The 25,960-nt window shown below is 35.8% G+C and overlaps 1 protein-coding gene across 1 annotated transcript in view; it reads left to right on the top strand.

The window, feature by feature from the left end:
• GPATCH2 (G-patch domain containing 2) overlaps window positions 1-21,643 on the top strand; it is a 123,252-nt gene extending 101,609 nt beyond the window's left edge. The window contains exons 9-10 of the mRNA XM_071739673.1: window positions 4,782-4,864; window positions 18,128-21,643. Of these exons, the coding sequence (XP_071595774.1) occupies window positions 4,782-4,864; window positions 18,128-18,297 (253 nt within the window). The 3' untranslated portion in view covers window positions 18,298-21,643. The remainder of the gene's footprint in view (window positions 1-4,781; window positions 4,865-18,127) is intronic.
• Window positions 21,644-25,960: the final 4,317 nt, after the last annotated feature.

The following is a 25,960-nucleotide window of genomic DNA, read 5'->3' as shown; positions in this document are numbered from 1 at the left end:
CAGATTACGATTTGATTTTTTAACATTGAGCTGTTCTGTACATTCCATTTTTTTTCATCCTCTATTTGCTTACTTCTCTTTTATTCAGCTGTGAGCTCTGGTTTGTTTGTTTGTTTGTTTGTTTTAAACTGCTGCTGTGAGCATTGCTTCTCACACTCCCTATTCCATTTTGGTTTATAAGAAATTGCCAAGTCATTTCAAGCCTAAATTGAGTCATGGTCCTGATGCTCATGCTCACTGCATTCGCTCTTCAGTCATGTCTATTTTTTGTGTCTATTTTGGATCTATAAATTTTCAATTAGATGTCCTTCGATAATTCCCATGAGTCTCTTTTAAAATGCAAACCAGTCAACTCTTGCTTTCTTGTAATCTCTTGTGGAAGACATTCCCTTACCAACTTTTAGTGAACCTCTCCATTAATGATAAACTTGCAGAGTTCTACAGCCATCTGCAGGAATGCATTGATACTGTGTCTGAAAAGTATGGCACTATTTACTGTGGATTTGTTCCTCAGGTGAGATAGATGTTCATGGGAATATAATGGGTAGGCAAATTTTGATCATTACTATTCATCTAATTGTAATATAGAAAATGGATTTCTTGGAAACATTATTGCATCATAATAGTGTCAGCACAGGATTTTTCTAACTATAGATAATTTATAGTGTTAAACAAAAAATACTCTTCCACATCTGCCTTTAGCTGGAAATAAATATACTAAGGGACAAAATGAAGTTTTTTGCCTACAGTGGTTTTGCGACCGTTGGGCACAATTAGAGTGCACCAACAAAAGCAAGTACACTGATACCAAAGAAAGGATTAGAGTTTGCAAAGAAAGTCACAGCTGCTAACAGCAGATAGACAAATTAATCAACTGACATGTTGTTACAATGAGACATAAAATACACATGAAAGCATTTTTAATTCAGTACAGTAGTACCCAGAGTTCCCCCAGGTGAGATGACAGTCTCACTTTTTTAGGCCATTGTACCGATGCATATGAAGCTACCTGCTACAGAACACTTCATTGCATCTTTCTGAAGAGACTGTGGAACAATTATGTAATTTGAATAGAATTTTTTTAATTTTGGGAAGAGGGATTCTTTTGAGTTTAGCTGAGAGGGCTAGGATTCATGTTCAAGAGTATCTGCTGTCCTACACCCATTTTACCATATTGCCCTTCTTGGTGACTGGACTTGATGAACTTAGAACTCCAATAGCATCAAGATACTTACCTCTAGTGAAAGAGTTAAAAACTACTTTAAGTGCTTAGGTGAAGTGCAATTAGATCAGTGCAGCTGGAGGTTGCCCCACAAAACAGACCTTTATTTGGGGTATGTTACCAAATGGTCCACTGACTGCAGAGGTCAGGGTAGATAAAAATCTGACACAGACTGTTACAGAAGCCTTTGAGAGGTGAACATGTGTAACTGCAGAACAAACACCAAAAAAATTTGCTTATTGAGCTATGAAAATTAAAAAAAAACATTGTTTTGTGTAGGTATAGGCAGTAATGCTTGGGGAGCTTAAAAATATAATTCTAGGAAAGTTACCATAGTAAAGGTAAATGCCTTGCAAAATTAAATGGTAGGGAGACTGCAGCTATTCAAGAAGCTGACAACATTTATGTCAGAGTAAATATTTGTCACAAGAATAGATAATTGTGAATTCTTTACATGTAATTGCTACTACAGAATTATTTGCTGCATCAAAACTACTTTTATTTTGTTTACTATTGCAATAGTGTTTTGCTGTTGCTGTCTTCCGAGTCAGTCTTCATCTCTGAGGCACTTAGCCACACAGAAAAGAGAGTCAAAACAACTGTGCACAAGATTAAAAAATGAGTAAAAATTGACAGTGGCTTTTCCAGTGTTTTTGTTTAATGCGTTGAGGCATGAGATGACAACAACAAAATTCTTGGCATGCTAGTGTAAGTTCACACCAGCCTGGCTTTTTCAGCCCTCTTATTTCCCTCTGCCACAACTTTGCCACTGCTATGACACTTGCAGGCCTGCTCCACCGTGGTGCAGCTGATGCCCTGTCCATGCTCATATTTTTCTTACTGACAGTGAGTGTTCTTGCCAAACGCCAGGGACCATAGTCACATCTGTTTGTCTCCCAAGCTTATCTGAGGCTGCTTGGGAACACTTTTTATCCAGAGGGCAGCTTTAACTAGGCCTAATACTCTGAAAAGCCTCTATTTGTAAATGTATACAATGAGGCGACAAGTTCCTGTTGTCTTTCCTTAAAAATTATTCCATTTGACACTGCTTGCTCCAGTCCCTGTCACCAGCAGGTCAAAAGCCAAGTTTTCAGGCAAGGTGGTCTTAACAAGTTTTATTTTTTTGCCTAGCTTCCTACCAGAGCACTATTTATAAATGATAGCTGGAAGCAAGCTAGGGGTAAGTAGAGAGAAGTCAGGCAAATAGCTTTCTTCCCTTCTGTAATCTGTGCTCTTCTGATTTAATGCTAAGAAACATAATGCTGAACTTAGCCTGATAGAGGGTCAGAGTTCTCCCTACTTTATAATACCCCCATTACAAGCATCTCAAAATATACTGTACAGCTTCAGAATACTACTTCATTTTGTCTAATCTGCTGGTTCCACAGCAGTGATAGGTCTTGTCTGTTCCTCTTAAAAAAAATTTAAAACCTTTTTTTTTTTTTTTTTTGCTGTGATCTACATTGACAGTTCTTTTCAAATGTTAAGACCTGGCTAAAGCAAATGCCTCTTCAGAATCACAAGAAAGCTTAATATTTGGTGTTAGTCAACATAAAACCGGGTTTGACAAAGCTCAGTTGGTGCTCTAGTATATTGCTATTTTTTTGTGGCATACAGAGTTTTCGACAACAACAAAGAAATATCTACTTTCACCTTGGCTGGTGATTGGGTTGTTGTGCTCAGCAAAGGCGAATGATTCATTTATGCTGAAGGAACACGGCTCCCTTTCAGACATTCATTGATTTTAAATTAAAAAGTAACTGCTGTGTTCTACATGAAGGGTGACAACAATAACAAAGTAGTCCTTACTTAGTGTTATTCCTTGCAACTCCATTCGCTTTGCCTGGAGGAAAAGTGGGGAGACCCCCAGTACCATAATCTTACAGATCAATAATCCAGATATCTCAATGTAGTGTAACAGATAATCAATTCTGGGTAAAATAACTCAAAAGCTGCTAGCTGTTACTGCTGTGGCTCACGTCTTCAGGTTCAATTGCCTGACTTTATTAATTTTTATCTTTCATCTTATATGTGTTTCTGGTGAAATTATTCCTTTTTCTTTCAGAAGAGGAAGTGGGGATTTACACAGTATTTAACATAGAATTTCTGCACAGTTTATTCTATGTGTTTAATATCAATGTCATATACATCTCAAATATTTTTCAATAAATGTTTCCTCCTATTATATTTAAATATTAATGTTCCTTATTGTATAGTCAGTTATGAAAGTGTTACTTCTTGGTATCTTTCTAAATTTAGAACCAAAAATTTATCACCATGTTAATATATTAGTTCAACTGTGTTCAGTTTCTGGATAATAAAATAGGATGCAATTTGAAATTAGAAGAACTGGAAGGAAATAATCTGTTTTATAACAAAGAAAACTAAATAATTGTTTAAATAGGGTTCACTAGGTGAATCTAGAATGCACTTCTGTGTGACACTTTTTTTTTTTTAGTATTTTATTATTTAAATAAAAACACTGTAGTAGTTAATTTACTTTATCTTTTTAAGAAAAGTATGTAGAGGATTGTACATTGTAGTCTTTTTCACCACAGTGTTGTCAAACATATTATTCAGTAGGTCTAAGGTCTACAACATTACATGGCCATTTGTTATTCATTTAGAAGTAGTTCAACTTCAAAAATACAGTAAAGCTTCAGTCACACATCCACACTTAAACCAGATCCTACAAGTGATGGTGTTACTGTGCTACAGTAGACCATCCAATGCAATTCTCAGCTTGTTTTATCAAAATTCAGTACACTTCTATGGTAAGAATCAGAGTTCTCAGCAACATTTATGGAAGCATTTTAAAATTTTACCATTTAGAAATTACTGCAATTTCGCCCCTTCTACTTTAGTTCTGTTCACAAAAATGTCAGCTACATGTATTCCGCTCAACAGCTACTGTACATTACTTTAAGAAAAATAATAAATATGATTTTTGTTCCAGATTATATTCCAAAATTCAATATTTGGAAATTCCAGATTTACCCTTTACCATTGTGCCTGACTTCTAACAGCTAACTTTAATGCAATAAGTTAATTAGAAGAGCACAAATTGGTATACTACAATTTTATTTCATGTACCTTTGAAGAGTTTACTGTTTCATGATTTTCATTCATCTTACCTTTAAAAAAAAATTGATGATAATTTTCATGTAATAAATTTTGTTCTGACAGTCAGGTGTTACTAGCCAATTGATAACCTACCAACAATATTGTGGTCTCTTTAGATAATTAATCTTAGCTATTTTCCTGTCAGGAGCAACAGTGTTTTTGTTTTATGTTGAGCTAGAAAGATTGCCAGTTTTGAAAATTAAAAAGCATTCACTTTATATTATTCATTCCAGTAACAATTTATGATGCTGCATTTAGATACTGAGCGCTTGTCAACAAACATAATTATGCTTCGATATAAACAAGATTGGTGACTTGACTGTGCAGCTTCATCTTGGTTGAGAATGTTTTGATATAGTTTCAGATTATACAAGCTGTGTATTTATGTGACAGTTTTCTTCCTTGGTTAATAGTTTTCTCCTATAATTACTTGCAGGCAAACCAGTGTACATTTAGGATCATTGTGCATGGGAGACATCAAACGGAGAAGGAAAGCTGCTCCCCTGCCAGGGCCCACAGGTAACCAATTTCCCTGGGACAGAAGACAAAACACAAGATGTTAAATCTCTAAATTCAAAGCAGTGGGTCAGTGACCCGGGGAAATGCTTGATAAATTCAGTAACTTTCCATGTAACTCCAGATATGTGCTATCCTTATTTATTAATAGATATTAAAAAATAAATAAGCTCTCTTCATTCTCCCTCAAACATTTTGAATATCTAGTCCTTTACAGCACAGCACTTCTTTAAAGAGAATAGATCTTTTTTCATGTACTGAGCATGATAGACACTGAAGATTACTGCTTATATCTGTTCAAGCATTACAAGGTAGAAGACATGAGGTATCTTTATTCTGTGAGGAATTCATATGAATACTATAAATATCCTGCAAAATAAAGATAGGATGTGAATTCTTGAGCAAACAGTTGAAAATTTAGACATTAGACTATGAAACACAGCTTTAAAATTAGTGCTGTACATTAAATAGGGAACACTTGTGAACACATTTCTGAAAGATTTTGTCAGATGCAAGATCACAACCGTTGGATGCATTTGGCTTTTATATATTGTTAATGTGGAAATCTGGATTGCATGCCTTAGTCATATGATCAATTACTATAGCAATATATGCAACACATACAATTCTTCAAATATATTCTAAATAGCTGACCTAATATTTGCCTAATATTTGTATTCCAACTGAATTTCCCCTCCTGAAACTTCTGTGTTTCAAACCTCAGTGGCAGAAACAGACCAAGAATAATAATAAAAATGTTATTAAAGCACCTTAGTGGCAGCAGAACAGAAAAGAGAATGTATGGGTCAGCTTCTAAGACTTAGAACATATGTGAATAGAGAAAGAAAAATACTTAATGGAAAGAGAATAATATAATTATTTCTACAAGCTGATTTTTACTTCACAACTTTCAAGTACTAGAGGATGTCACTTTGTACTAAGAGGGTATGAAGTATCATGAAATTAATTTTATTATTAATTTTACCTTGGTATTTCACCATTCAGTGTTTTATTTTACAATCTGGTTCCTTGGTGTAATTTTGCAAAGCTAATATTTTGATACTAAGGCAAATATATTATGTGATCACTCAATGTTTTGCCTCTATATAGTAACAATTTTAGAGATTGCTTTGTCCCCAAAATTTGCCTTTATTTGGAGAACAACGGAAAATAGTGGTGGATAAAAGTATCATATGAGGAACTTTTTGACTGATGTGCAGGGTTTTTCTGTTCAAGTTCAGGGTGATGCTTTCCATCTTATCCTAGGCAAGAGGACTGAGAATTTTTTCTGTGGTCTTATAAATTTTTTTTTCATCATTTCACCACTGTGAATTTTATTAAATAGAATAGGTGTAGATAATGTGTAATATGTTATGAATTATTACTGTTTTCTCAAAGGCTAACCCTCCCACACATAAACTATTGTTTATCCATCGTAGACCTTGTTTGTTTCTTTTTGTCAGTATTTCATTTTATGAATGAAAGAGGATTTCTTTGGAATGGAAATACATTTACAAATTTGGATTTAAATGAAAAATCACTATTTGATTATTCTCTATTTGGTGGTTTTAGTTAGCTAAGATAAAGGAAGAGATTAACTAGATTTTATATAGAAGAATTTGTAAATTTTTTTTGTTGAAAGAAAGGACAACAGTTATGTATTTACATGAACAAAAGTTGGAAATTAAGGGGAATATCCTGCTAATGATTGTCCATATTCAGCATCCTAGTGAAACCTGAAAGGCTGTCTGCAAAAGAATAATTAACTGCAAACATTTTCTTGACCTATATATGCTACAAATTAGCGAAGTTTCACATAATATGAACCAATCCACTGAAAAGCCTGCATTTTTGGAATAAATTACGTTGCTAAATTAATTCTCATGGCATTCTGCACAGGGTTGAAAATGGTCTTTTGTATATTTAGGTTCAGTAGTATTGAAGAGAATGACTGGTGATCTAAATGAAGTATCAAAACATGTTCTCTGGTTTTGAGTCTTACCAAGGGTATCACCTGCTACTTTCAGACATCTTACAAAGCCATAGACTTCTGTAGCAAGCAGTGTTATTGGTTAAACATTTATTAATTGTGACAAGAACACCCAATTTATTTCAGTACTCCAGCTTATTTACTGCTCTTTCACCTTTCTATTTTGTGTTGAAAAAGTAAAATGAATATTGATAGAGCTAGATATTGATTTCTAAATTTATAGCCTGTTCTCAGCCTGGAGTCAAAGTCACATACCAATAGGTTTGTGTATATTAGTAACAAAGGATGTAGATTTACTTGTACAGCAATGAGAAACTATTGAAGCAAGAAAGTTTGAGCAGCGCAGAGCATTTTATAGTTTCAAAAATGTCATTTTAAAGGTGAAGAAAAGCTGTGTTGAAAAGCAATGAAGAAAATGGGAGATACTATAGATATGGATTGTCAGGAGGTGACAGTACTGAGACAGGAGTGTCACATTCTGCCTTTTTTTACAAAGATACATTTTCTTTTTTGTGGATGCTTGCTACAGCCATCTGTGTGTTTTTGAAACTAGGTAGTTAATTAGTTCATTAACTGAAGAAGATGCTAATAGAAATTGCTTACGTCCTAGTGTTTCCTTTAAGAATAAGGTGTTGTACGTTATAAATACCTATTTTTTGCAAAGCTTCTTCCATAACATCACTATTATTTCAGTGTTTCTAATCAGGCTTGTAATCAGGTCATTCTCAATTACTTTATGCTGTCTCTGACTACCTGTGAGTGGTTCATATAACACTCTAACATATTTCATTGAAGCAATACAGTGCCTTCAAGTTTGTATAAAATCCTCTTAGTCAAACTAATACACTATCATGGAAATGGCCCTACCAAAACTGGCTCTGATATTAATGAAAATTGTAAGAAAACAAGAAAAAAAGAAAAAAAAAAAGAACTTGTGTTCAAGAGAAAGGGCATTGTCTGCAAAGTATTTTTACTATTTGAAATGCATTCATTGTAATGTTTACAGTCATTCAAGTCTTAGATTACCTATTTTAAGTCTCATATGAAGCCAGTAGATCTAAAATTTTAGATGCCATGCTCAAACACTGAATATACATTTACCCCAGTTCCTTTCCTATTGACTTTGTGTTCTGCTGTACAAGCTTTTTTTTCTCAGTCAGCTTCTGTTAGACCCCCACAGCACTTGTGCGTCTGGTAAATAGCCATTTATTCTATTTGAAAATGATCTTTTCACTCTTGACGCTTACAAAGCATGGCTTAAGTTTAGAGCAGCAGTGAAAACCTGCAAAACCTAATTTTAAAAGAGAAGGCTATTTTGTACTTGAAATACAGAGAATGTGCATATGAAAGATATAGATTATTGTGCATGTTATGGGCACTCTAATACTTATATTTTGCAAAAGCAAATTCAGCTGTCATTTTCTTTATCTATGTGGCATGTTGCAGGCTGCACATCAGGCTGGTGCTGATGAAATGACCAAGTTAAAAGTCTCATTTTAAAGAATGTGTTTTAATGAAAAATATGACAGATTCTTAATTACAGCAGAAATACTGAGCACTGCTATAATGCCATCACGACTCCCTTTAACAAGGTAATCAAAAGGGTACATGTTTTCATTCCTTTTTAAAAATTGCCAGTGGAACAGCTAAGCAGACTACTTTGCTGATGCTTAATATGTCAGTGATTAAAAATCAGACCTGAATATCTGCAGTACCGAAATGATGATTTGAAAAAGATTGCGATTATACTGTGATAACAGAGGTGGCTGAGGCTAAGTTGGTGGTTAGTGGTGAAGGTCAGCTTAGTGAAATAGTTGCAGAGAAAAGGTAGACTTTTGTGTACTTGGATGAACTGGCAGTAAATTTCCAAAGTTTTAGACAAACTATTACATGCCTACTCTCTTTTTAGCTTGATTCGCTGCTTTTCCATTTACACAATGTACAACTCCATAGAGAGAAATCCCTTTTCACAGGGGATTGTGAACACATTGGTGTGTGTTGTGAACACTTTGCCCTATTGTGTTGCACCATTTCTTATCCTTAGTCTACCAGGGTCCTTTGTGGAATACACAGCACATCTGCTTTATCATCTGGCCTATGGATACTTTTCCTTGTTTCAGTCATTTCTAGAGCAGATTAAATTTTAGGGACTCTTTTTCTGTTTATTTCTCCTATCAGATTGTCTCACTAAATCAGTTCAAAAATGAAAAGATTCAAAAAGTGCCAGCAAGTACTGGAAACTGTTCTCAGTTCAGAACAAAAGCTTTGCAGTGTTCATTGGTTCATGTTGAGCTTTGCAGTCATTGGTTCAAGCGAAGCCCCTTACATATAAACACTGGAGTAATGAGGAGAGTTCAGTAATAAACTTCAGAAGATCCACAATGAATCCAGGACAAAGTTTATACTGAGAATTTGCTGATGGATTTCTATGATCTAGAGAGAAGGCAACATTCTTCAGACTGAGCATCCAGCCAATATAAAGTCAAGAAATTTTCAGGTTGATAAAAGGAGACTGTACCCATCATTTAATCTTCTGAAATGTGGAATTCCCAAAATTATTCTGTGTGTCTTTCCTAAGGTTCCTTATGATTGTGAAAAGCATTCAAATAGCATCTACTGATCCTTTCCAATTTGAGATATTCTAGGTTTCAATGGATTTTTTGGACTTGATAAACCACATTAGCAGAGAATATCACCAATGAGAGCATCCTTAATATATAAGAAATTTCTTCCTAAAAAAAAAAAAAAAAAAAAAGGTTAAATCAGGCTTTTTTGCAAGGTTCTAAAAGTATGTCTCATTAGACAGTTGCATGCTTGAGAATAGTTTTCTATGAAACCGAGAGGTGTTGGTAAGGGAAACATCCTCCAGGTCACTTATGTGCCCTGCAAGTTCTTCTTGTTCTCCAGCAGGTACCATAATAAAGTGGTTCCCCACAGGGAGGAGCATCACACCCCACAAGGTGGGTGAGGCACAGTCACGTCTCACACAGTGAGCATGGCTTCCCAGATGTGGGGGACAAACCAAATATCACCTCCCACAGAATGGGTACAGTGTGGGTGTTACCTGCCACAGAGGGGGTACAGGTAGAGTTCCCCAGAGTGGGGGTTGACCCAGAGAGACTGGACCCCCTTGCTTTCTAAACTCCTTCAGAGAGGAGCCTGGGTGCAGCTAGGCCCCATCCTCCTCCTTCTCTAATTAATCTCTTGTAACAACCCATTCGGTGAGATTAAGTTTGGGAATTCTCTGCGTGGTACTCAGGAGTAAGATTATTACCCAGGAGGTTTGAATAAAAACACAATTTTACTTAAAATTGAGTAAGATTATAAAGCATGTGAGATTACAACTAGCAGAATTAGAAATTATGATGGTGCTTTCAAAGCAATGGATTACAATTTAGCAAAATTTAAGGAAATTGTCAAAGCAACAGGCTACAACTAATAAAAATGTAACAAAGCAATGGGTAGTAAATTTTAACAAAGTTAAAAACTATGTTACCCTCGTGTGCTGAGATAGGGTTGGAAACAGAGCCTTCTACCCTTGATCCAGCAATGGTCTTGATAGGAAGTTGAGGTCCTTGGATGGTGGGCATGCATCCAGCATTTCTAGTGTGCCTCCTTTATGCTGCCTGACCCCACCTTTTTGCAGGAGCCTTTGGCATATCTTGCACAGCCAGGTGTTCACTTGGGCCTCTCCAGATGGGATGGCACAGCAATAACCCTTATTTCTGTGCATGTGCCCTCTCCAGTGTCTTTACCCAGGGCACACACAAGATGTCACTCTGCCTCTGCAGGGCACAGCTTCCCTGCCCCTGTCCCTTATGGAATAAGGACAGTGTCCTGCCTGTCAGGGTGGCCATCAGACAGAGCTCCCCTTGCAAGGACAGTGTTCAGCTTATCAGGATGGCCACTAAAGGAGAGCCTGCTCTTGCAAGAATAGGGCCCCATTTATCAGGGTAGCTACCCAAATGGGCCTCTCTCCTTGAGAGAAGAGAGTCCAGATGGCTTATTGAACGAGTCCATGATTCTTTTTGGGATTCTGCAGAGGAGTCACCTGCATTTTAACTGTAGTTTGTTAGAACCTTCACCTTTTCAGATGCATAGAGGTACATCATCCGGTCTTCCAAGAACTAAGCCAGTAAAAATTCCCTTATACTTCCGCTACTCTTCTCTAGGTTGGTAATACCAAAGGACTTCTCTTACCAGAGAAGTTTTGGGAGTTAAAATATGCAAGGGGAAATATGTTAACTTTTTTTCCCAGTCCATCTAACTTCTTAACCCATCTCTCCACAACACTCCCTCAGGTGATGGTGATTAGTTTTTCTTTCTCCCATGGAAATAGAGAGCACTGATGCATATAGGCCCTGCTTGTAGACTATCCAAAAAAATCACTTCTCTTAAAGATATTTTTGCATGTAATTTACTTTTTTAATAAGGAGTGAAAATATCAATTCATTGATCAGGTTTCCAGTACAGGCAAGTTTGTATTGGTACTTTCTGTCTTCCTATAAAATTTTTGCCATTAGAGGAAAAGTCTCTGATAAAGCTGTCATAGATACCTGTTATACTCTGGATTTCAAAAATAGAACTTTTGCTTTTGATTTCCACTGCATAGAGAGGATTTTTCTTTTTTTTTTTTTTTTTTTTTTTTTTTTTTGACTTAGTGAAATTTACCATTCAACCTATATATTGAGACTGCAAGTACTAATGTAATTACTAGGATTTATGTTCTAATATTAATGTTCTTCATTACATAGTACTGAGCCTTGTTTGTGTAATTAAATAGGCAAATCGTTATTTAGCCCATAGTAAACAGTATGTAGATGTGTTCGCCAAGTTTAATTACTTAATCTTCATTTTTAAATTAAAATAATTTGAACAAATATAATACTCCAGTCACAAAAACACAGAATAAGCAATAGAAGTGGAACTTCAGTATCCTGGCAATCCATCCCAACTTGGGTTAGGGGCAGATAGAGCTACTGTAATGAGCATAGTCCTTACATTATCCTGATAAGCCTCAATGTTTTTGCTGAAATTAACAACACTGTCCATTTTTGAGAGTGTTGTGATTTAAATCCTTTCCCCATGCATTTCAGTGTAAGGTTACAGATCTTTCTGTAAAAGTCAGGGAATGCTTATCAAAAGGGAACAATTCTGTCAAGTTTTGAAGGGTTTGAGTAGAACTCTGGAATGTTCCCCAGTAAGGACACTTCTTCCAAAGTGCCGTCCTGTGACTGTCTTTCTGTCAGCATTGACAAGGCATGAACCTTTGGACCCAAGTGAATGGACAGCCTTAGGTGTTCATGTGATTCCCATTACAGAGGGACAAATGGGAATCTAATAATTCCAACTCCTTGCAACTAATTTCAGCAGTAATGAATACTGAATGGAGGAGAAGTTACACTTTACACACTGTGTAGACTACTAAGGCATGGAAGAAGAGCACTTGGAAATCCAGTTCCTAGTGATCTGTGCTAATGGATGACCAGGTGAACCTACAGTTCATTGCCTCAGTTTTCTTCAGTACGTGGATTATGTTTAAGATAGGGGCTGTGCTGCAAGAAAGAATGCTTTTACCCATGCCACAGCTGAGCAACAATTCCTTGGATACCCTTGCAATGGGGCAGTAGGAATTCAAATATGGCAGTGCAGACATTAAAAAAATTGTGTTACAGATGCAGGGTAAATATAGAGGTCTCCAGCATCTCCAGTTATGCCTCTGTGCTCTGCTATTTTTATCTCTCTGCTAGATAGAATAAAATACAATTCAAGCAGCCTCATCTGAACTATCTTCTAGGGTTATTCTTTAGACAGAGTCTTAGATAACCTGGTGTGAGGGATATATAGAAGTCTGGTATAAAAACGCAATTTCAAATATTTAGCTAAATAATGGGGCATTTTCATAACTAGCTTTTGTTTTGGTTTCATTTTTTTACACTATAGCCATAGTATACTGAATTTTGAAAGCCACTGCAAGTACTGATTTTAAAAATCACAGCACTGCTGTCGGCTACACTCATGATGCAGACCGCACAATTATCCAAAACAGTTTTAAGAATATAAACATCCAGGCAGTCTGATTCCCATTTTGCTAGTTAGAGAGAGCTGGCATAAAAAGATGCACTACAGCAATGTGTTATGATTACATTCCAAAATTATCTTGTGCACCAGGATCAGACCCTGCTGTTCTGAGCTCATCTGTCTGCTGAGGAGTCAGAGAAGAAAAATAACAGAGAGAATATTAAAAGCTTTCAGAAAAAGAGGGGGAATGTGCACTAGCTTTTAAAGTGAAGCAGCATGTATCGTTTTTCCTTCCATTGGCTGTTTATCCAATATCAATACAACACTTTAGGAGCCAAATTACTAAACAAGCTGCCAATTAGGCTTGCAGTCAGCTGGATAGATTAGTGGCTAAGAGAGGCAGATACAAGATTTTCATCTCTTGAGCCAATTATGCAAGTGAATTACCGTCCTCAATGCTCCTTGGAAGATTTGAGGTAGGAAGACTGATTCTGCTGTGATAGACATAAGTGAGATCCTGGGTAGGGGGTAAGGGTTAGCAGGCCATGTATTGCAAAAATTACCCAAGCAAAAAGAGATCCTTCTAGGAAAGGATTTAAAGGATTTAAGGCTGCTAGGAGTGATAGAAGAGGAAATAATGGTTGTGATATGCTCTGCAAAGGCACTGCTGTTCTGCTCCCAAGTCTTAATCATATAAAAGAAAGATGAAAGGCCAAGACTATATTTATGTACAGTGTCATTTTCTCAGAACTGCTTAAAAATCCTTTTTCTTAACATCAAAAATAGTTTGGTGGCCAGAGATGAAATTACTTCAATATACCGTCATTTGTTTCTTAAAACTGAGGGAAGAAAAAAAAAAAAAAATCACATCCAAAAAAACTAACCAACCAAACAAAAAAACTACACCACCATATTCTTAAATAAGGGTTATTTAAGTGACTGAATCTAGATGTATTCTGATTTTATTCACCTCAGTATAAACTAAACATGTTTGATGTTAGTCTTATCCAGCATTTGGACCTTATAAATAAATGTCACAGTAGTGCTTTATAGGGACACAGTTCCTTTATTATTCTATAATAAATGGTAACCAAATTGGTGAGCTTTTAATTTGTTTAGAAACACTTAGCAAATAAAATGCACCTGTCAGATTAAAATCATGCATTGGCTTATGTGCTTCCTGCTGAAGATGTTGTACACTGGTGTAACATGGTTTCTTAAATAGGAAGCAAATTTAAAATCTGAACTTTTGCAAGCTGTTGTATCCAAAAATGATTAAACAGATGTGGAGCCTGCAGCAGCATTAGACCTCTGATCTGATTTTAGCTTACAGATGGAATTAAATTAATTCATGGCTATCACTGTAAGATCAAGGGTATGGCACTGAATGCTAGTGCACTGTTTAACCAGGACATACCTGTCTCAACAGCTGTTAAGAAAAAATTGGATACCTTTGTTTTTCATTGAAACCTGCCTTTGATGCCATCATAAATATCATACCAGAATTAAACAAATGTGTTGAGATTTTTGTTTTCCTCCTTCCCAGTTTTGCCTCTTTTCTATTCACAGTTCTTGTATTCTTTATATGTAAGGTCATAGGCATAATATGTGTAGAACTTGAAGTGTGTCTATTGGTACAGACAAAGGTTTAAAAATTGGACTTGTTTTTTATTAATTTCAGGTAGCAGTAGAGAATGAAGTTAAGTGAGGGTATTTTACAGTGCTGTTTTTTCAAGGAAGTTACTGTTCCTCAGTGTTTGATCCTCACTTGTGTAATGGCAGCCACTTCTACATGCGCACTACTCACCTGGTAGATCAGGAACCCCGCTGTTACATTTTCATTCTGTAGAAAGAAAAGGCTCTGCATAAGAGATTCCTATGAATTATTAGTACAGAGACCTTCTTGTGACTCCTGGAACCCCACAAAATCTCATACAGGCATAAATTTAGCAAAAACTACCCCTGTTTGTTTGGGTTTTTTTGTTTGGTTGGTTTTTTTTGCTTTGCTTTTTTTTGTTGTTTGTTTAAGGTTTTTTTGCTTTTTTTTCTTCTTTTTTTTTTTTTAAATCTGATTTTGCATGGTTATTTTTTGGGGGATGGCACAATGGGTTGGTTTTGCTCTTGCTCCTGGGTAGGTCAGGACTGAACACGTCCCAGAGGTAGCACAGCCATTTTCAAGGCCAATGTGCTTGGACCATTCTCTCTAACTGGCCCTACTGGCTAGTCCAGGAAGTGCCATAGGCATGAATTAAAAACTGAACTTGAAGATTAATATTGCAAGGACAATAACTGCTTTTAATTAGGAAATAAAAGCCCACAGCACAGGAATGGGGGTCAGGGGAATAGCACACATTGTGGCATGATTTTTAAGAGCTTTCTCCCATCATGCAATCAACAATGCAGATATTTTAATTTTTTTTCTCAATTGCTGATTGGTCATGGAATGGAAGAAGAGGGCAACAACACAATCCATATTCTTCCCTTTCAAGTAAATGGTGTTGCATTACAGATAAATGGGGTAAAAATTGCAGGAATATTAAAGACAGATATAGATAGCATTTATATAAAAACTGACTATCCCTCAAAAAAATGGCCTGCAAAGAGTAAATGTTTTTAAAAATTAAAATAAAAGCTATCCATATTCACCTCATTTGCAAGGAGTAATTAGTCAATTAGTAATGCAGTCAAGTTGGGTGGGCTTTTTGTCTTGCCTTATGCTTGCTGCAATACAAAGCCTCCAAACATATTATCCTCTAGACAGTGTATGTTGTTCTCTTTTGTTTTGTTCTGCTTTGTCTTGGTTTGTTTTTTAAATCTGGTGACATAAGAATAAATCAGAAATCTTCAGGAGAGTTTTTAGTCTTCTAACAGGAGATTAAAAAGTAAGTATAGTGGAGGTAAAAATAGTTATTAGTATATATTCTAGAAATGTATATATTTTAGAACTTCTTCTGTGTCTTCAAAACCAAAAATTATTCTGATTATACCATCAGTCACAGAAAAATAACCACTGAACTACAAAAAATATCAAAAATAGAAACACCAGTTTATTAAATAACACATCAGTTTATAGTTTGTTCTTTCATATACCTTTTTGACAATTGAAATTCATGTAGAAAGGCTGTGTTAGGCCATTTGTTACAGGACAAAGTCTGTGGGTTTTTTCCCAGAAAAAGACTAAAAAAAAGCTGGTTATGTTGTCTCAGGCTATGCCTTGCATACTTTTCCAACAGCATTGGTGTCTTTGCCTAAGCATCACTATGAATGGCTTAATATTTCAAAATCTTAGATGTCATAAAATATACTCTTACCCTTGCTCCTTTCTGCTTGGTGGATCTCTTGGATCTTTCTTTTGTTTTTTTAGGTTTCCCACTTAATTGTTTCAATTATTCATTGGAATGATGCTTCATTTCTTACCAACGCTTTCTGTTAAAAGTGGACCAAACACTGCTGGAATTTTACTTGTGAGGTTTACCAGAACTTTTGTTGAACAGTACATTTTTTTTTTATTTTTTTTTTTCTAGGAAGTATAACTAGGAAGGTTGCAAAGCCTGTGTTGTGTATGCCAGACAGTGTCAGGGACTTGTCTGTATGAAAATTGCCTCTGCCTGTGGGGGCCTGAAAAGAAAGGAAGTCTTGGACATTGAATTTTGCGCTGGTCAGTTCAAGAGGAAGCCTCTCGGGGACTGGAGACTGCTCACTTGAAAGCCTTTGTTTTAAGCCTAGCATTAAGCATAGCTTCAAACCAGTATTAAAGGATTCCTTCTCTCAGTGCATTTCCCTTTTTCTTTGACTCAGGAACTGAGATGCGGGGAAGCTGTCTACCTTGTATGTAGCCAGCATTTTACTGAGCATGAGCAGATATGCGATGGATAATGCTGGAGTGTTGTGAATTCTTCATCACAATCACCATGAGATTTTTAATGTGGACTTCTCATTTTGAGTTTCTGTCTGCGTATGCAGTTTCCACCGTGGGGTTTTGTCTTTTTTGTTTGTGCTAAATGAGGCTTTTCAGAAGTTCAACTTTTCTTGAGTTCTTGTCTACCGCGTTAGTGTGATGACGAGCCAGCTGCTCTTCAGTGGTTAATTTGATTAAAGACATTACAGTCTCCAAAAGCACAAAAGCACTTCTCCTACAGTATTTTTCAAAGTATTAAGCCAGAATAAATACGTAGAGACCTAAACAGATAATGCCTAAAGCTGGGCACGTGGTGGGATTCTTTTTGTGCTGTTGTCAGAGGAAAGGGAGATGTTGAGCAAAGATGAAAACAGAATCCAGCTGCCTACATGCAAATCTTCGTGTTACCTCAAAAACTTCAGCACTTTTTAACAGTTTGTATGAGGTAACTTGGTAAGTTTTACTCTAGATTCTTGCAATAAATATCATTTGTATCCCTAGCTGTACATGGGAAGACTTATCCTTGTATCATCTCCAAACTCTAGCTTGAGGATTTTGGTTCAGGGGTAAAACCAGTTTTGTTACTTGGCTTTCTTTTTTCTTTTGTTTGCTTGTTGGCTTTTTCTATGTATTCATGAAAAAGAAAAAAAAAAAAAAAGTTTCTATTAAAACAAGAAGTGTTATGCTAACACTTGCAACCCTGATGATCTTTTCTGCAGTATGGGTGCAGATTTTCTCAGAGTTCTCTGGTACAGAGAGAAAAGTGCAAACAATACTTAATAGCATTGAAAGTACCAGAAGCAAACTTGGATGTTTCAGACCTCAGTAAAAGAGAAACCAAGTGAAAATAGAGCTGAATTTCAGAATTGTAGTTGCTTATCTGCACTGTTTCAGTAGCTGTAGTTGTTTAATGAGAAATTATTTATTGTGTTTTGTTGAAAGAGATCTTGGGTATTGGTAAGTATCACTAAGAATGGAACGATGGTTGTGATACTATAATGTGCCCCAGGTTAGTAACTGTGTAGAACAAAAGAAATGTAATCTTGCCAAGGTATTGGTAGACTTGTACAGCTGATGTGTGTTCTTTGAGACTGATGCAAAATCTGCTGTATAAAAGATCTTTGACAATATTTGTCGTACTTAAAACCTGAGACTTTAAAAAGAAAGCAAAGTGTAAGAATGTGTTATTTAGAATCATATGCAGTCAGGAGGTCAACATGTGCAAAGATAGTCTGTTCTAGCAACCTATTAGATGAATTAGGAGAACAAGAAGGTTTAAAGCTTTAAGGGAGATTATCCTGCTCTTCTCCACATGGCAGGCAGTGCTGATTAATGCTGTGTGTTTCTTTAATCTCAGGGTTTGTAGGTGAAAACACGCAACCAATCCCAGAAAGCAGCATTGGAAACAGAATGCTTCAGAGTATGGGCTGGACCCCGGGCACAGGCCTTGGACCAGAAGGCAAAGGGATAGCAGAGCCAATACGAGCGCTCCAGAGACCAAAAGGACTTGGACTTGGATTTAGCTGACAGAAATGCACTCTGGCTGCGTGGTAAAAGTAAAGTTCAAAATTAATTTTAAAACAAGACCCAAAAAAAGAAAAAAGAAAAATTGCAAACTGTTGTTATTTCTTGTGGTCGCCAAACCCAGTTATTCTTCTCTCAAAGATCTCTGAAGTTCGTGTGCTTCAAATTAGCCATACCAGCCGCAAGGTACAGCCACAGTGACAGAACTGGCGTTTGAATCTAACTTCATAATGGTGCTAAAATGTACAAAAACTTCTACTTTTTTATTTTCTCTGTTCTTAAAGTTTGTATTAAACATAAAATTCAGTATATTCACTTTTTTTCATAGAAGCTTCCGACATAGCAGGTTCTAATATATAAGCAGATTTTTTTTTTTTTTTTTTGTAAGTATAAGTTCATCTCAAGCATCTTGATAAGATTTGTCAAGAAAAATTGAGTTTCTACAGTTACTGTTTCATCCCTTTTCACACAAATTTCCAAACCTGGTATTTCTAGTCTTTAACAGTATTTGGGGTTAAGCTGACGTTTTGCCCATAAGATTTACACATTCCCCAATGGAAGGTGATATGGTATGCAATTTTGTATCAGACCATGAAAAACTTCTTTGTTGTTTTAAGAGTGTCATTCCAACACCATTATCTGGCAATATATCACATTCCACATTCAAACTCAAAAGCAAAGCTTTTATACTTGTTTTTACATTTACAAGATTATCTTTTTTCAGCAAATACTTTTAAAATTTTAAGTTTTTTCTGGCTTCGGATTTCCCTTTTTATTAATAATCCTCAGTGTTTCCATATTTAAGAACAGCTTGAGCTTTGAACCAGGAAATTGTATTAAATTGTAAAGGTGACTTTAAAGTGTTAATATTCTGGGGTTTGGAATATTTTAAACAATGCGGTGTTCAACACTGTGTTATCATTTGGTTTGTGATCATGCCAATGAGCCAGAACCTTAAAGGATCATGAACAGAAAAGGGGCAAGGAGAAGCAGGATTAGGGTGGAGGAAAGGAAGGGAAAAGATACTTTGATGGCATCTCGCAAATGTAAGCTGGCAATTTAAAATCAAGAGGGATCATTAAGTGTTTTCATCAGTATCCTGATGTATCTAATGTCAGCAGAAAAAATTTCATTAAGCACCAACCAATCAAGCTCCTAGGGTACTTATTGGTCTGCAGTATAAAGCAAATTCCATTTTAAAATGAAATGATAGGGCTGAAGGAAACTGTTGTTCAGATGGACTAAGCAGCAAATCCTGCCCCTCACCACCCCTGTGGTAGCTGGGAATATTTACTCTGACTGCCAAGGGAACAGGATTTGATTCTTCAGTCTTTTTTTCAAGATGATCTGCCTTCCTCTGCTCTCAACCTGCAGAGAAAAACACTTGTTTCCAGATTGTTGCAAGGATATTTTACTAGAATAAAAAAAGCACAGCTTTCTTTATGTGGCTGAAATACAGTGAATTTTAAGAAGTGGTTTTATTACTTTTTTTTTTTCTCACAACTTCACCCATTACTCTTGAGAAATAATACTAGGAAAAGAACAGATAGCCGCACTATAGCATTTAATTTGCTTATAAGAAATATTTGTGCTCTCTACTTTGAGTACTGTTGGTTTGGGAACATTGTTTCACCATGCACATAGTGTAGGGTAAAAGGTTAGTACCTAATCCTGTTTTTAATGAAAGCTGAATGAACTCATTCCAGGGGAACTCTTCATTGTTGTTTAAATACTTGATATGATTGTATGATTTTGCTTTTTGAAGTTATAAGAAATTTTGAACAGACTTGGGATTTATAATTAACACATATACTTTTTATTGGAAGGTTTTGGGGCATAACATAACGCGAGTTTGCAACTTCAATATATCTTGCACAACTGATCTGAATTGAAGACATTCCATATCCAAAGAATTTCAGGGCCACGTAATTGCACAGGGCAGAGAGCCTGGAATTCTGCAGCTTGCAGAGGTGCCCACTTGTGTAAGTGTACTTACAATAATGAGTTTATGTGGCTTGCTTTCATACCTTCAATGCAATACACTGCTGAGGGCAGGTGAATTTGTATTGTCCACCACAATCAAAATTTCCTTAAAATAATTTTCAACATATGAACTGAGAAAGTGAATTCTTAAATTTTGATTGTTCCAGCTGTATTTGCAAAACTGTGAAGGAATATTAATTCTTTCTTGAAAAATCTGTTGTTTCTATACTTGAAAATATTTCCCGTTTTAAAAAGTTAAGGGGGAAATAATTGATATATGTTGAGGGAAAACCTCAAACAAGAGCCCATTCAGTTCTTTATCCATATAGATACCATGAAGCAGCCAATCTAGTGAACAATCATAATGGAAGAACTATTTATTCTGACTGGAAATCTTACAACTTTTTCTTTTAAATCAACATATTAATGAGAAACTACTAAGTAAAGACTAGTAAAACTGATTTTGATACAGAGACTTCATCTTTTTCCAGCAGTTATTACCATCGATGCCACAGCTGACTGCCAACTTTATTTGTTAGAAGCTGTAGAACAAAGTGGCTTATTAAAATATTTTTATGTAGTGTTTTGAAGTATTTTTATGCTGCAGTAAAATTCCCAAAATTCTCACACTATCATTTCATTTCATTTTTTTCACATCTCACAGGAGTGGTTTTAAAGATATTCCAGTAGTGTTGATTTGTACAGTTAAAACTAATGTTAACATAATAAAAATATGCTGTACTTTTTTTTTCTTTTTTAAGTTGTTGCAATGTTAGTAGGCTTTGAAAAAAATCAGAGTATTTTGATATTTATTTTTTCTTTAGGTCTTCCCCATACCTAACTTACAATCATACCATGAGACCTTCTATAAAGCCAGCTCAGATTATTTTAAATACTTTTGGTTTTAATTTATTATTTCCCTACATAACTAAATATGGGATCATCTTGTATCTAAAAGCTACTGTTAATCACTTGCCAGATTCTTTCCATTTGAGTGTTTGATTAATCAGTAGCTCAGCTGTTGCCATCATATTCTTCCTTTGCACAATGTTTAGTGAAGAGACATTAAGTATTATCAGCATTACATTTTGCTGTGTTCCATAGTGTCTTCAAGTTTTGTAAGTTGAGCTATTAACTGTTAATAAAAGGAACCCATAAGCAGTATCTAATTTTAAATGCATATTTGTGGAAGTCAGAGAAAAATTATCAATATGTTCATTTTAACAAGTTTGTCCCTGCATTTGTCTTTCTGCAGTTAGGTAAATAATGGGTGTAGAATGGCAGTAAATAGCTAAATAATATGTATAGAATGCTTTGCTTTAACACAAAATGCAAGATGAAATAAAATTAAAATAGACTTCGTTATTCATGGCTTTTGTATTTTCTTTTATTTAAACTGCTCTTTTCAATTGCATTGCTAGTGCACAGGTGAGTACAAAAACGTGCTGTTTCTGAAAATATAATTAAGGTTGCTATTATCTTGTACCAGTCAAATACATATTATGCTAAAACTATTATACTACCCTGTATGTACCCTTATTATGAGCACTTTTTCTCCAGGTTATAATCGTCCAGCTGAAAAGGCAACACCACAACATCAGGAAACACCTCGCTTGAGATGTCTGCAATACTTCTGTTATCATATTCTTCTTAGGCATTTAAACACAGGTTCTTTTCATTCTTCAATCATATCTGTACTTTGATAACTGTGATAGAACCTTGCACCTTCTCTTCAAAGAGTTCTCCAAAGCTGTTTCTCCATGAAGAACTCGGACAACCTTTGTTTTATTTTCCCTGTACCCACACTCCCAGGGAAGTTTCAATCAAGGCATTTCAGAAATGGGAATCCTCTCCCTCTTACTCTAAAGTCAAGAGGTTTGCAGTTAGATGTTCATCCCTAGCAGGGGTTTCAGGAGCAGTGGCATAGTTAGCACATACCGATTGCCAAACCAAATTATCCACAATAGAGTCCTATACATAAGGGTAGTGTATGTGTCCAGTCTGAAAAAACCAAAATTTGAATTATTTCTTTATGGACCTTTAGTCCAGCTGTGAAGTTAATGTAAAATGTTAAAACAGAAAATGGCATTTATAAAGATTGTTAAATGGTTTTGCTTTGAATTCTCCCTGGAAAAAGTTTTATTACAGGTACAGTATTTAAAACCGGGATTTATAAATATTTTAATGATGTCTCTGTAACAGAAAAGGTCTTAGAGGAGCAGCAATTTCAGGACAGATGTTCTGCTTGTTTCATGTGGGGCTTTTGATGAAAAAAAGAAAAAAAAAAGTAAAAACTTTATCAAAGTAGATTGATATAGGCTGTATCTGCTGTCTGCTAAGCTATATGAGAGTTTGTCCATTAAAACTAACAACGAGCATTTAATGTAAGTGTGGTTAAAGTTGAGTAATTTTTTAAAAGTTATTTTAAAGTTTTCGAAGTTATTTTAGAAAACTTTACAAAGGAGGAAAAGTTTCATGATTAACTGATTGTAGGTAACTCTAGTGGAATCATTTGGACTTCCTGTGGTTCTCTTCTCTTGTGCTGCAACAAAACAAATATTGGCAATATTTTGACCATGATGGTATATTGCTTGTATTTTGATATTCAGTCTTTAAGTAAAAGACTGAGATCACTGAGATTCCATAAACCTGATCTCTTGTATCCCTAAGAACCATGGTTACTAAAAGCTATGAGAAGTGGTTTGAATTAATATCAGGTATTCCATCTATAGAAAATTATGATTTTGGCCTGACTGGTCATGTCATATGGCTATAATGAATTTAAGTACTGGGGAATCTGACTTCTGAAACTGAATATAAGTCATTAGTCTGAGAAATGTATGCTTTATGTGTATTTACACTGATTAAATGTGTAAGGTTATTAAAATTATATTATATTATATTTCAGAATATTTTATCATAAATATGCTGAGTTTATTTATATCTTGTTCTTGGCATTGTCTTTCCTTGGTAGTATTTGTCTATTTTTCTGAAAAACTGTAGCCCTCTATGTTTTAAGTGATGATACACATTTTCTCTCTTGAAGTGTAATCTCATGTATGTGCTAAGAGTGGCATCACTCAAGATTTTCTGCATCTCATGAAGTTGTTTTCAGTACCTCCCTAGGCCACTTTTCTGAATGCCCTATTGTTGCCCTTGTCAGTTGGTTTAAGAGATTTTGACATTGGAAACTTCAAATTTCTTTATCCTGGGCAGGCTGTTGGCTCCTCTCTTTCTTGTGTCCCCAAGCTGATGAAGACTGGAAGATAAGTAATGCTTTCTGCACAGAAATATCTCAGTTGACTTCAAGATTTGAAGTACTACATAGATCTAAAAATAAGGATATGTTCAAGGATTTGCAGGCTGGGGCCTTAAATTCCTTCCCCATAAAAGATACAGGTCCTAAATTTTCCATGCCATCAGAGTTCCTATGGACCCCTGGAGTCAGCTGCACCTTTGCTGGAACTTGCTGACCTATCTTCAGCTTTAAGTTTCTCTCAAGCACCTGTTTGGCTGCTGTGACATACAGGTTAGCTTCTGTCTCTCCTTTCAGTACCAAATACAATCCATCCCACCAGTGCAGGTAGTCATGGTCCATGTCATGATGAAATTTCCATTCTGCACAGCTCAATATAACAAACAATTTGCTGCTCACACCAGCCCTGTCTGGGCCACACTCAACACCATCAGGCTGTCGGTACCAGGTATTTTACTATATTTTAAGCAGTCTTTCATTCCAGTAAAGCAAGGAGAAGAAAAAGGAGAAGAAAAAGGAGAAGAAAAAAATGCAAAATATTTAAATTCAAAAAGGTTACAGTAAAAAAGTACAGATTGTAAACAATAGAAGGGATCAAGATCACTTCTGAGGCTGTGATACAGTGAGAAATCTCAAATTTGCAGGCTGATGAGCAAGGGAAAACATCTTCTGGAACTATGCTAAAGGAAAATAAGTATCCCAAATAATATTTTCTCCAGTGTACAAAAACAAAGGTGTCATGTGAGACAATAAAAAATAAGTAATTTAATTTTCTTAAAACTACTATTATAAGCAATTAAGAAATACATGAAACAGGAAGCTGTGTCACAAGGTACTGAGTCAAAGTTTTTGGCAAAACAGACTCAAACTTTTGTCATAAACATTTGAAGGATACTGCCAGTTTAGTACATGAGGTAAGTTAAACTTCTGCATCTAACACTTCACTCCTTCAAACTTTCTCAGTGGGTCAGCTTTATCAGCTTTTTCTGCATTTTACATTCTCAAACTTCCTCCATCACCTGAAGTATCACTTAGTGTTGGTGCTGGAACTCAGACTGATCCCTGGTTGTTCATTTCCAGGAGTTTTGTCTTCTGCTTTAATAAGGTGTGAATCTTTTTCATTTAACTTTCTTAGAAGTTGCCTGTTGTGTTTTCAACGTATTATCATATAAGGTAGATTTAAAGGGTACAAGGAGATTCTTTGAAGAATCAGGACTTTTGGGTTTTGTTTTTTCCTCCCATAAAATGTTTCTTCATTCAGCTCCTTGATTTCTTTGAAGACCCTCCCTGCTGTTCACCATACTCCCACTGGTGTCTCTCTTGGACAAAGTTGGCTAATTTCTTACAGAATATTGTGGAGGGCATAATTTCTTCAGTTGCATTTACCAGTATGCAGATTTTTAATTCTCTACTTTTGGATTCAAGTCTTAGGAATTAAGTTTAAATTTCACATATGATGTCTTATACTTAAAAATTTTCCAGGTTATCTCAGGTGTCTAGATGTTCTGCCCTTTGTGAAAAACATGGAATATTTATCTAAAATATTGCAAGTGCCATATTTTTAGTGTATGTAATGCTGACCCTCATTTCAGGTACCAATAGATATGATCTACAACATAAACCATGCATATGTAAGTATAGCTAATACAAGACGTAAATATTTCTTGAACATTAATTCCAGTGATATTCAGTATGTTCACTTGGGTTAAACTCGGGTGTTTCCACTATCTGAGAGAATAATTTCATAATCTGTTACAGAGTTCTTTTTTGTGTACCATGGTATTCATACACTGTGGCCATATTAGTGAAATCAGATAGGGTGAGAGTGAACCAGTAATAGTTTTAAGAGTTTTCTTAATGTAATGTAAATGATAAGAAGCACAACTCCCAGGCTGCCTTTACACTATCTGTAGTGTGAAAGTTCATTGATTTTTGGCAGTGAACATAAGAATGCTAGTGAATTACAGTTCTTATTAAATTAGTTTAGGCAATTTCTACCTGTTAACTGCAAAGATAAGTGAGCTGCTAAAAAGCAGCTCTTAGCCAGGGAGTCAGTAAAACAAGAAGTCCAGACAGGAATGCTGCCACTTACAGAAGTGTTGGAACAGAGAATTCATCATCTAGAGAATCCTCTCACCTTTCAACCTCTACATTATATCTACCTGCAATTTTCCGTGATGAAGCTTTATGTAAAAATGGTGTAGGAGTTCAGACCTGCAATTTGTCTTGGAACTTGATATTTGCATGTTAAGCACTGAGAAGGGAGCCTCCCATAGCTGGGTTCCCTTGTGAACATCCAGGACCCATGTCAGGAGGCTGGGGAGACAGGACTGCCCAAGCTGCCTGCCAAGGAGCTGCAGCATGGGCAGGTCTGGGGACTCCAGGTATGCAGCAAGTTCTTGGAGCACCAGCTCAGCAAAATGCATT

This window comes from Heliangelus exortis, chromosome 3 (genome assembly GCF_036169615.1).
Source record: "Heliangelus exortis chromosome 3, bHelExo1.hap1, whole genome shotgun sequence".
Taxonomy (NCBI): Eukaryota; Metazoa; Chordata; class Aves; order Apodiformes; family Trochilidae; genus Heliangelus; species Heliangelus exortis.
The sequence above is the reverse complement of the archived record's forward strand: the minus strand, read 5'-3'. Positions and strand labels throughout refer to the sequence as shown.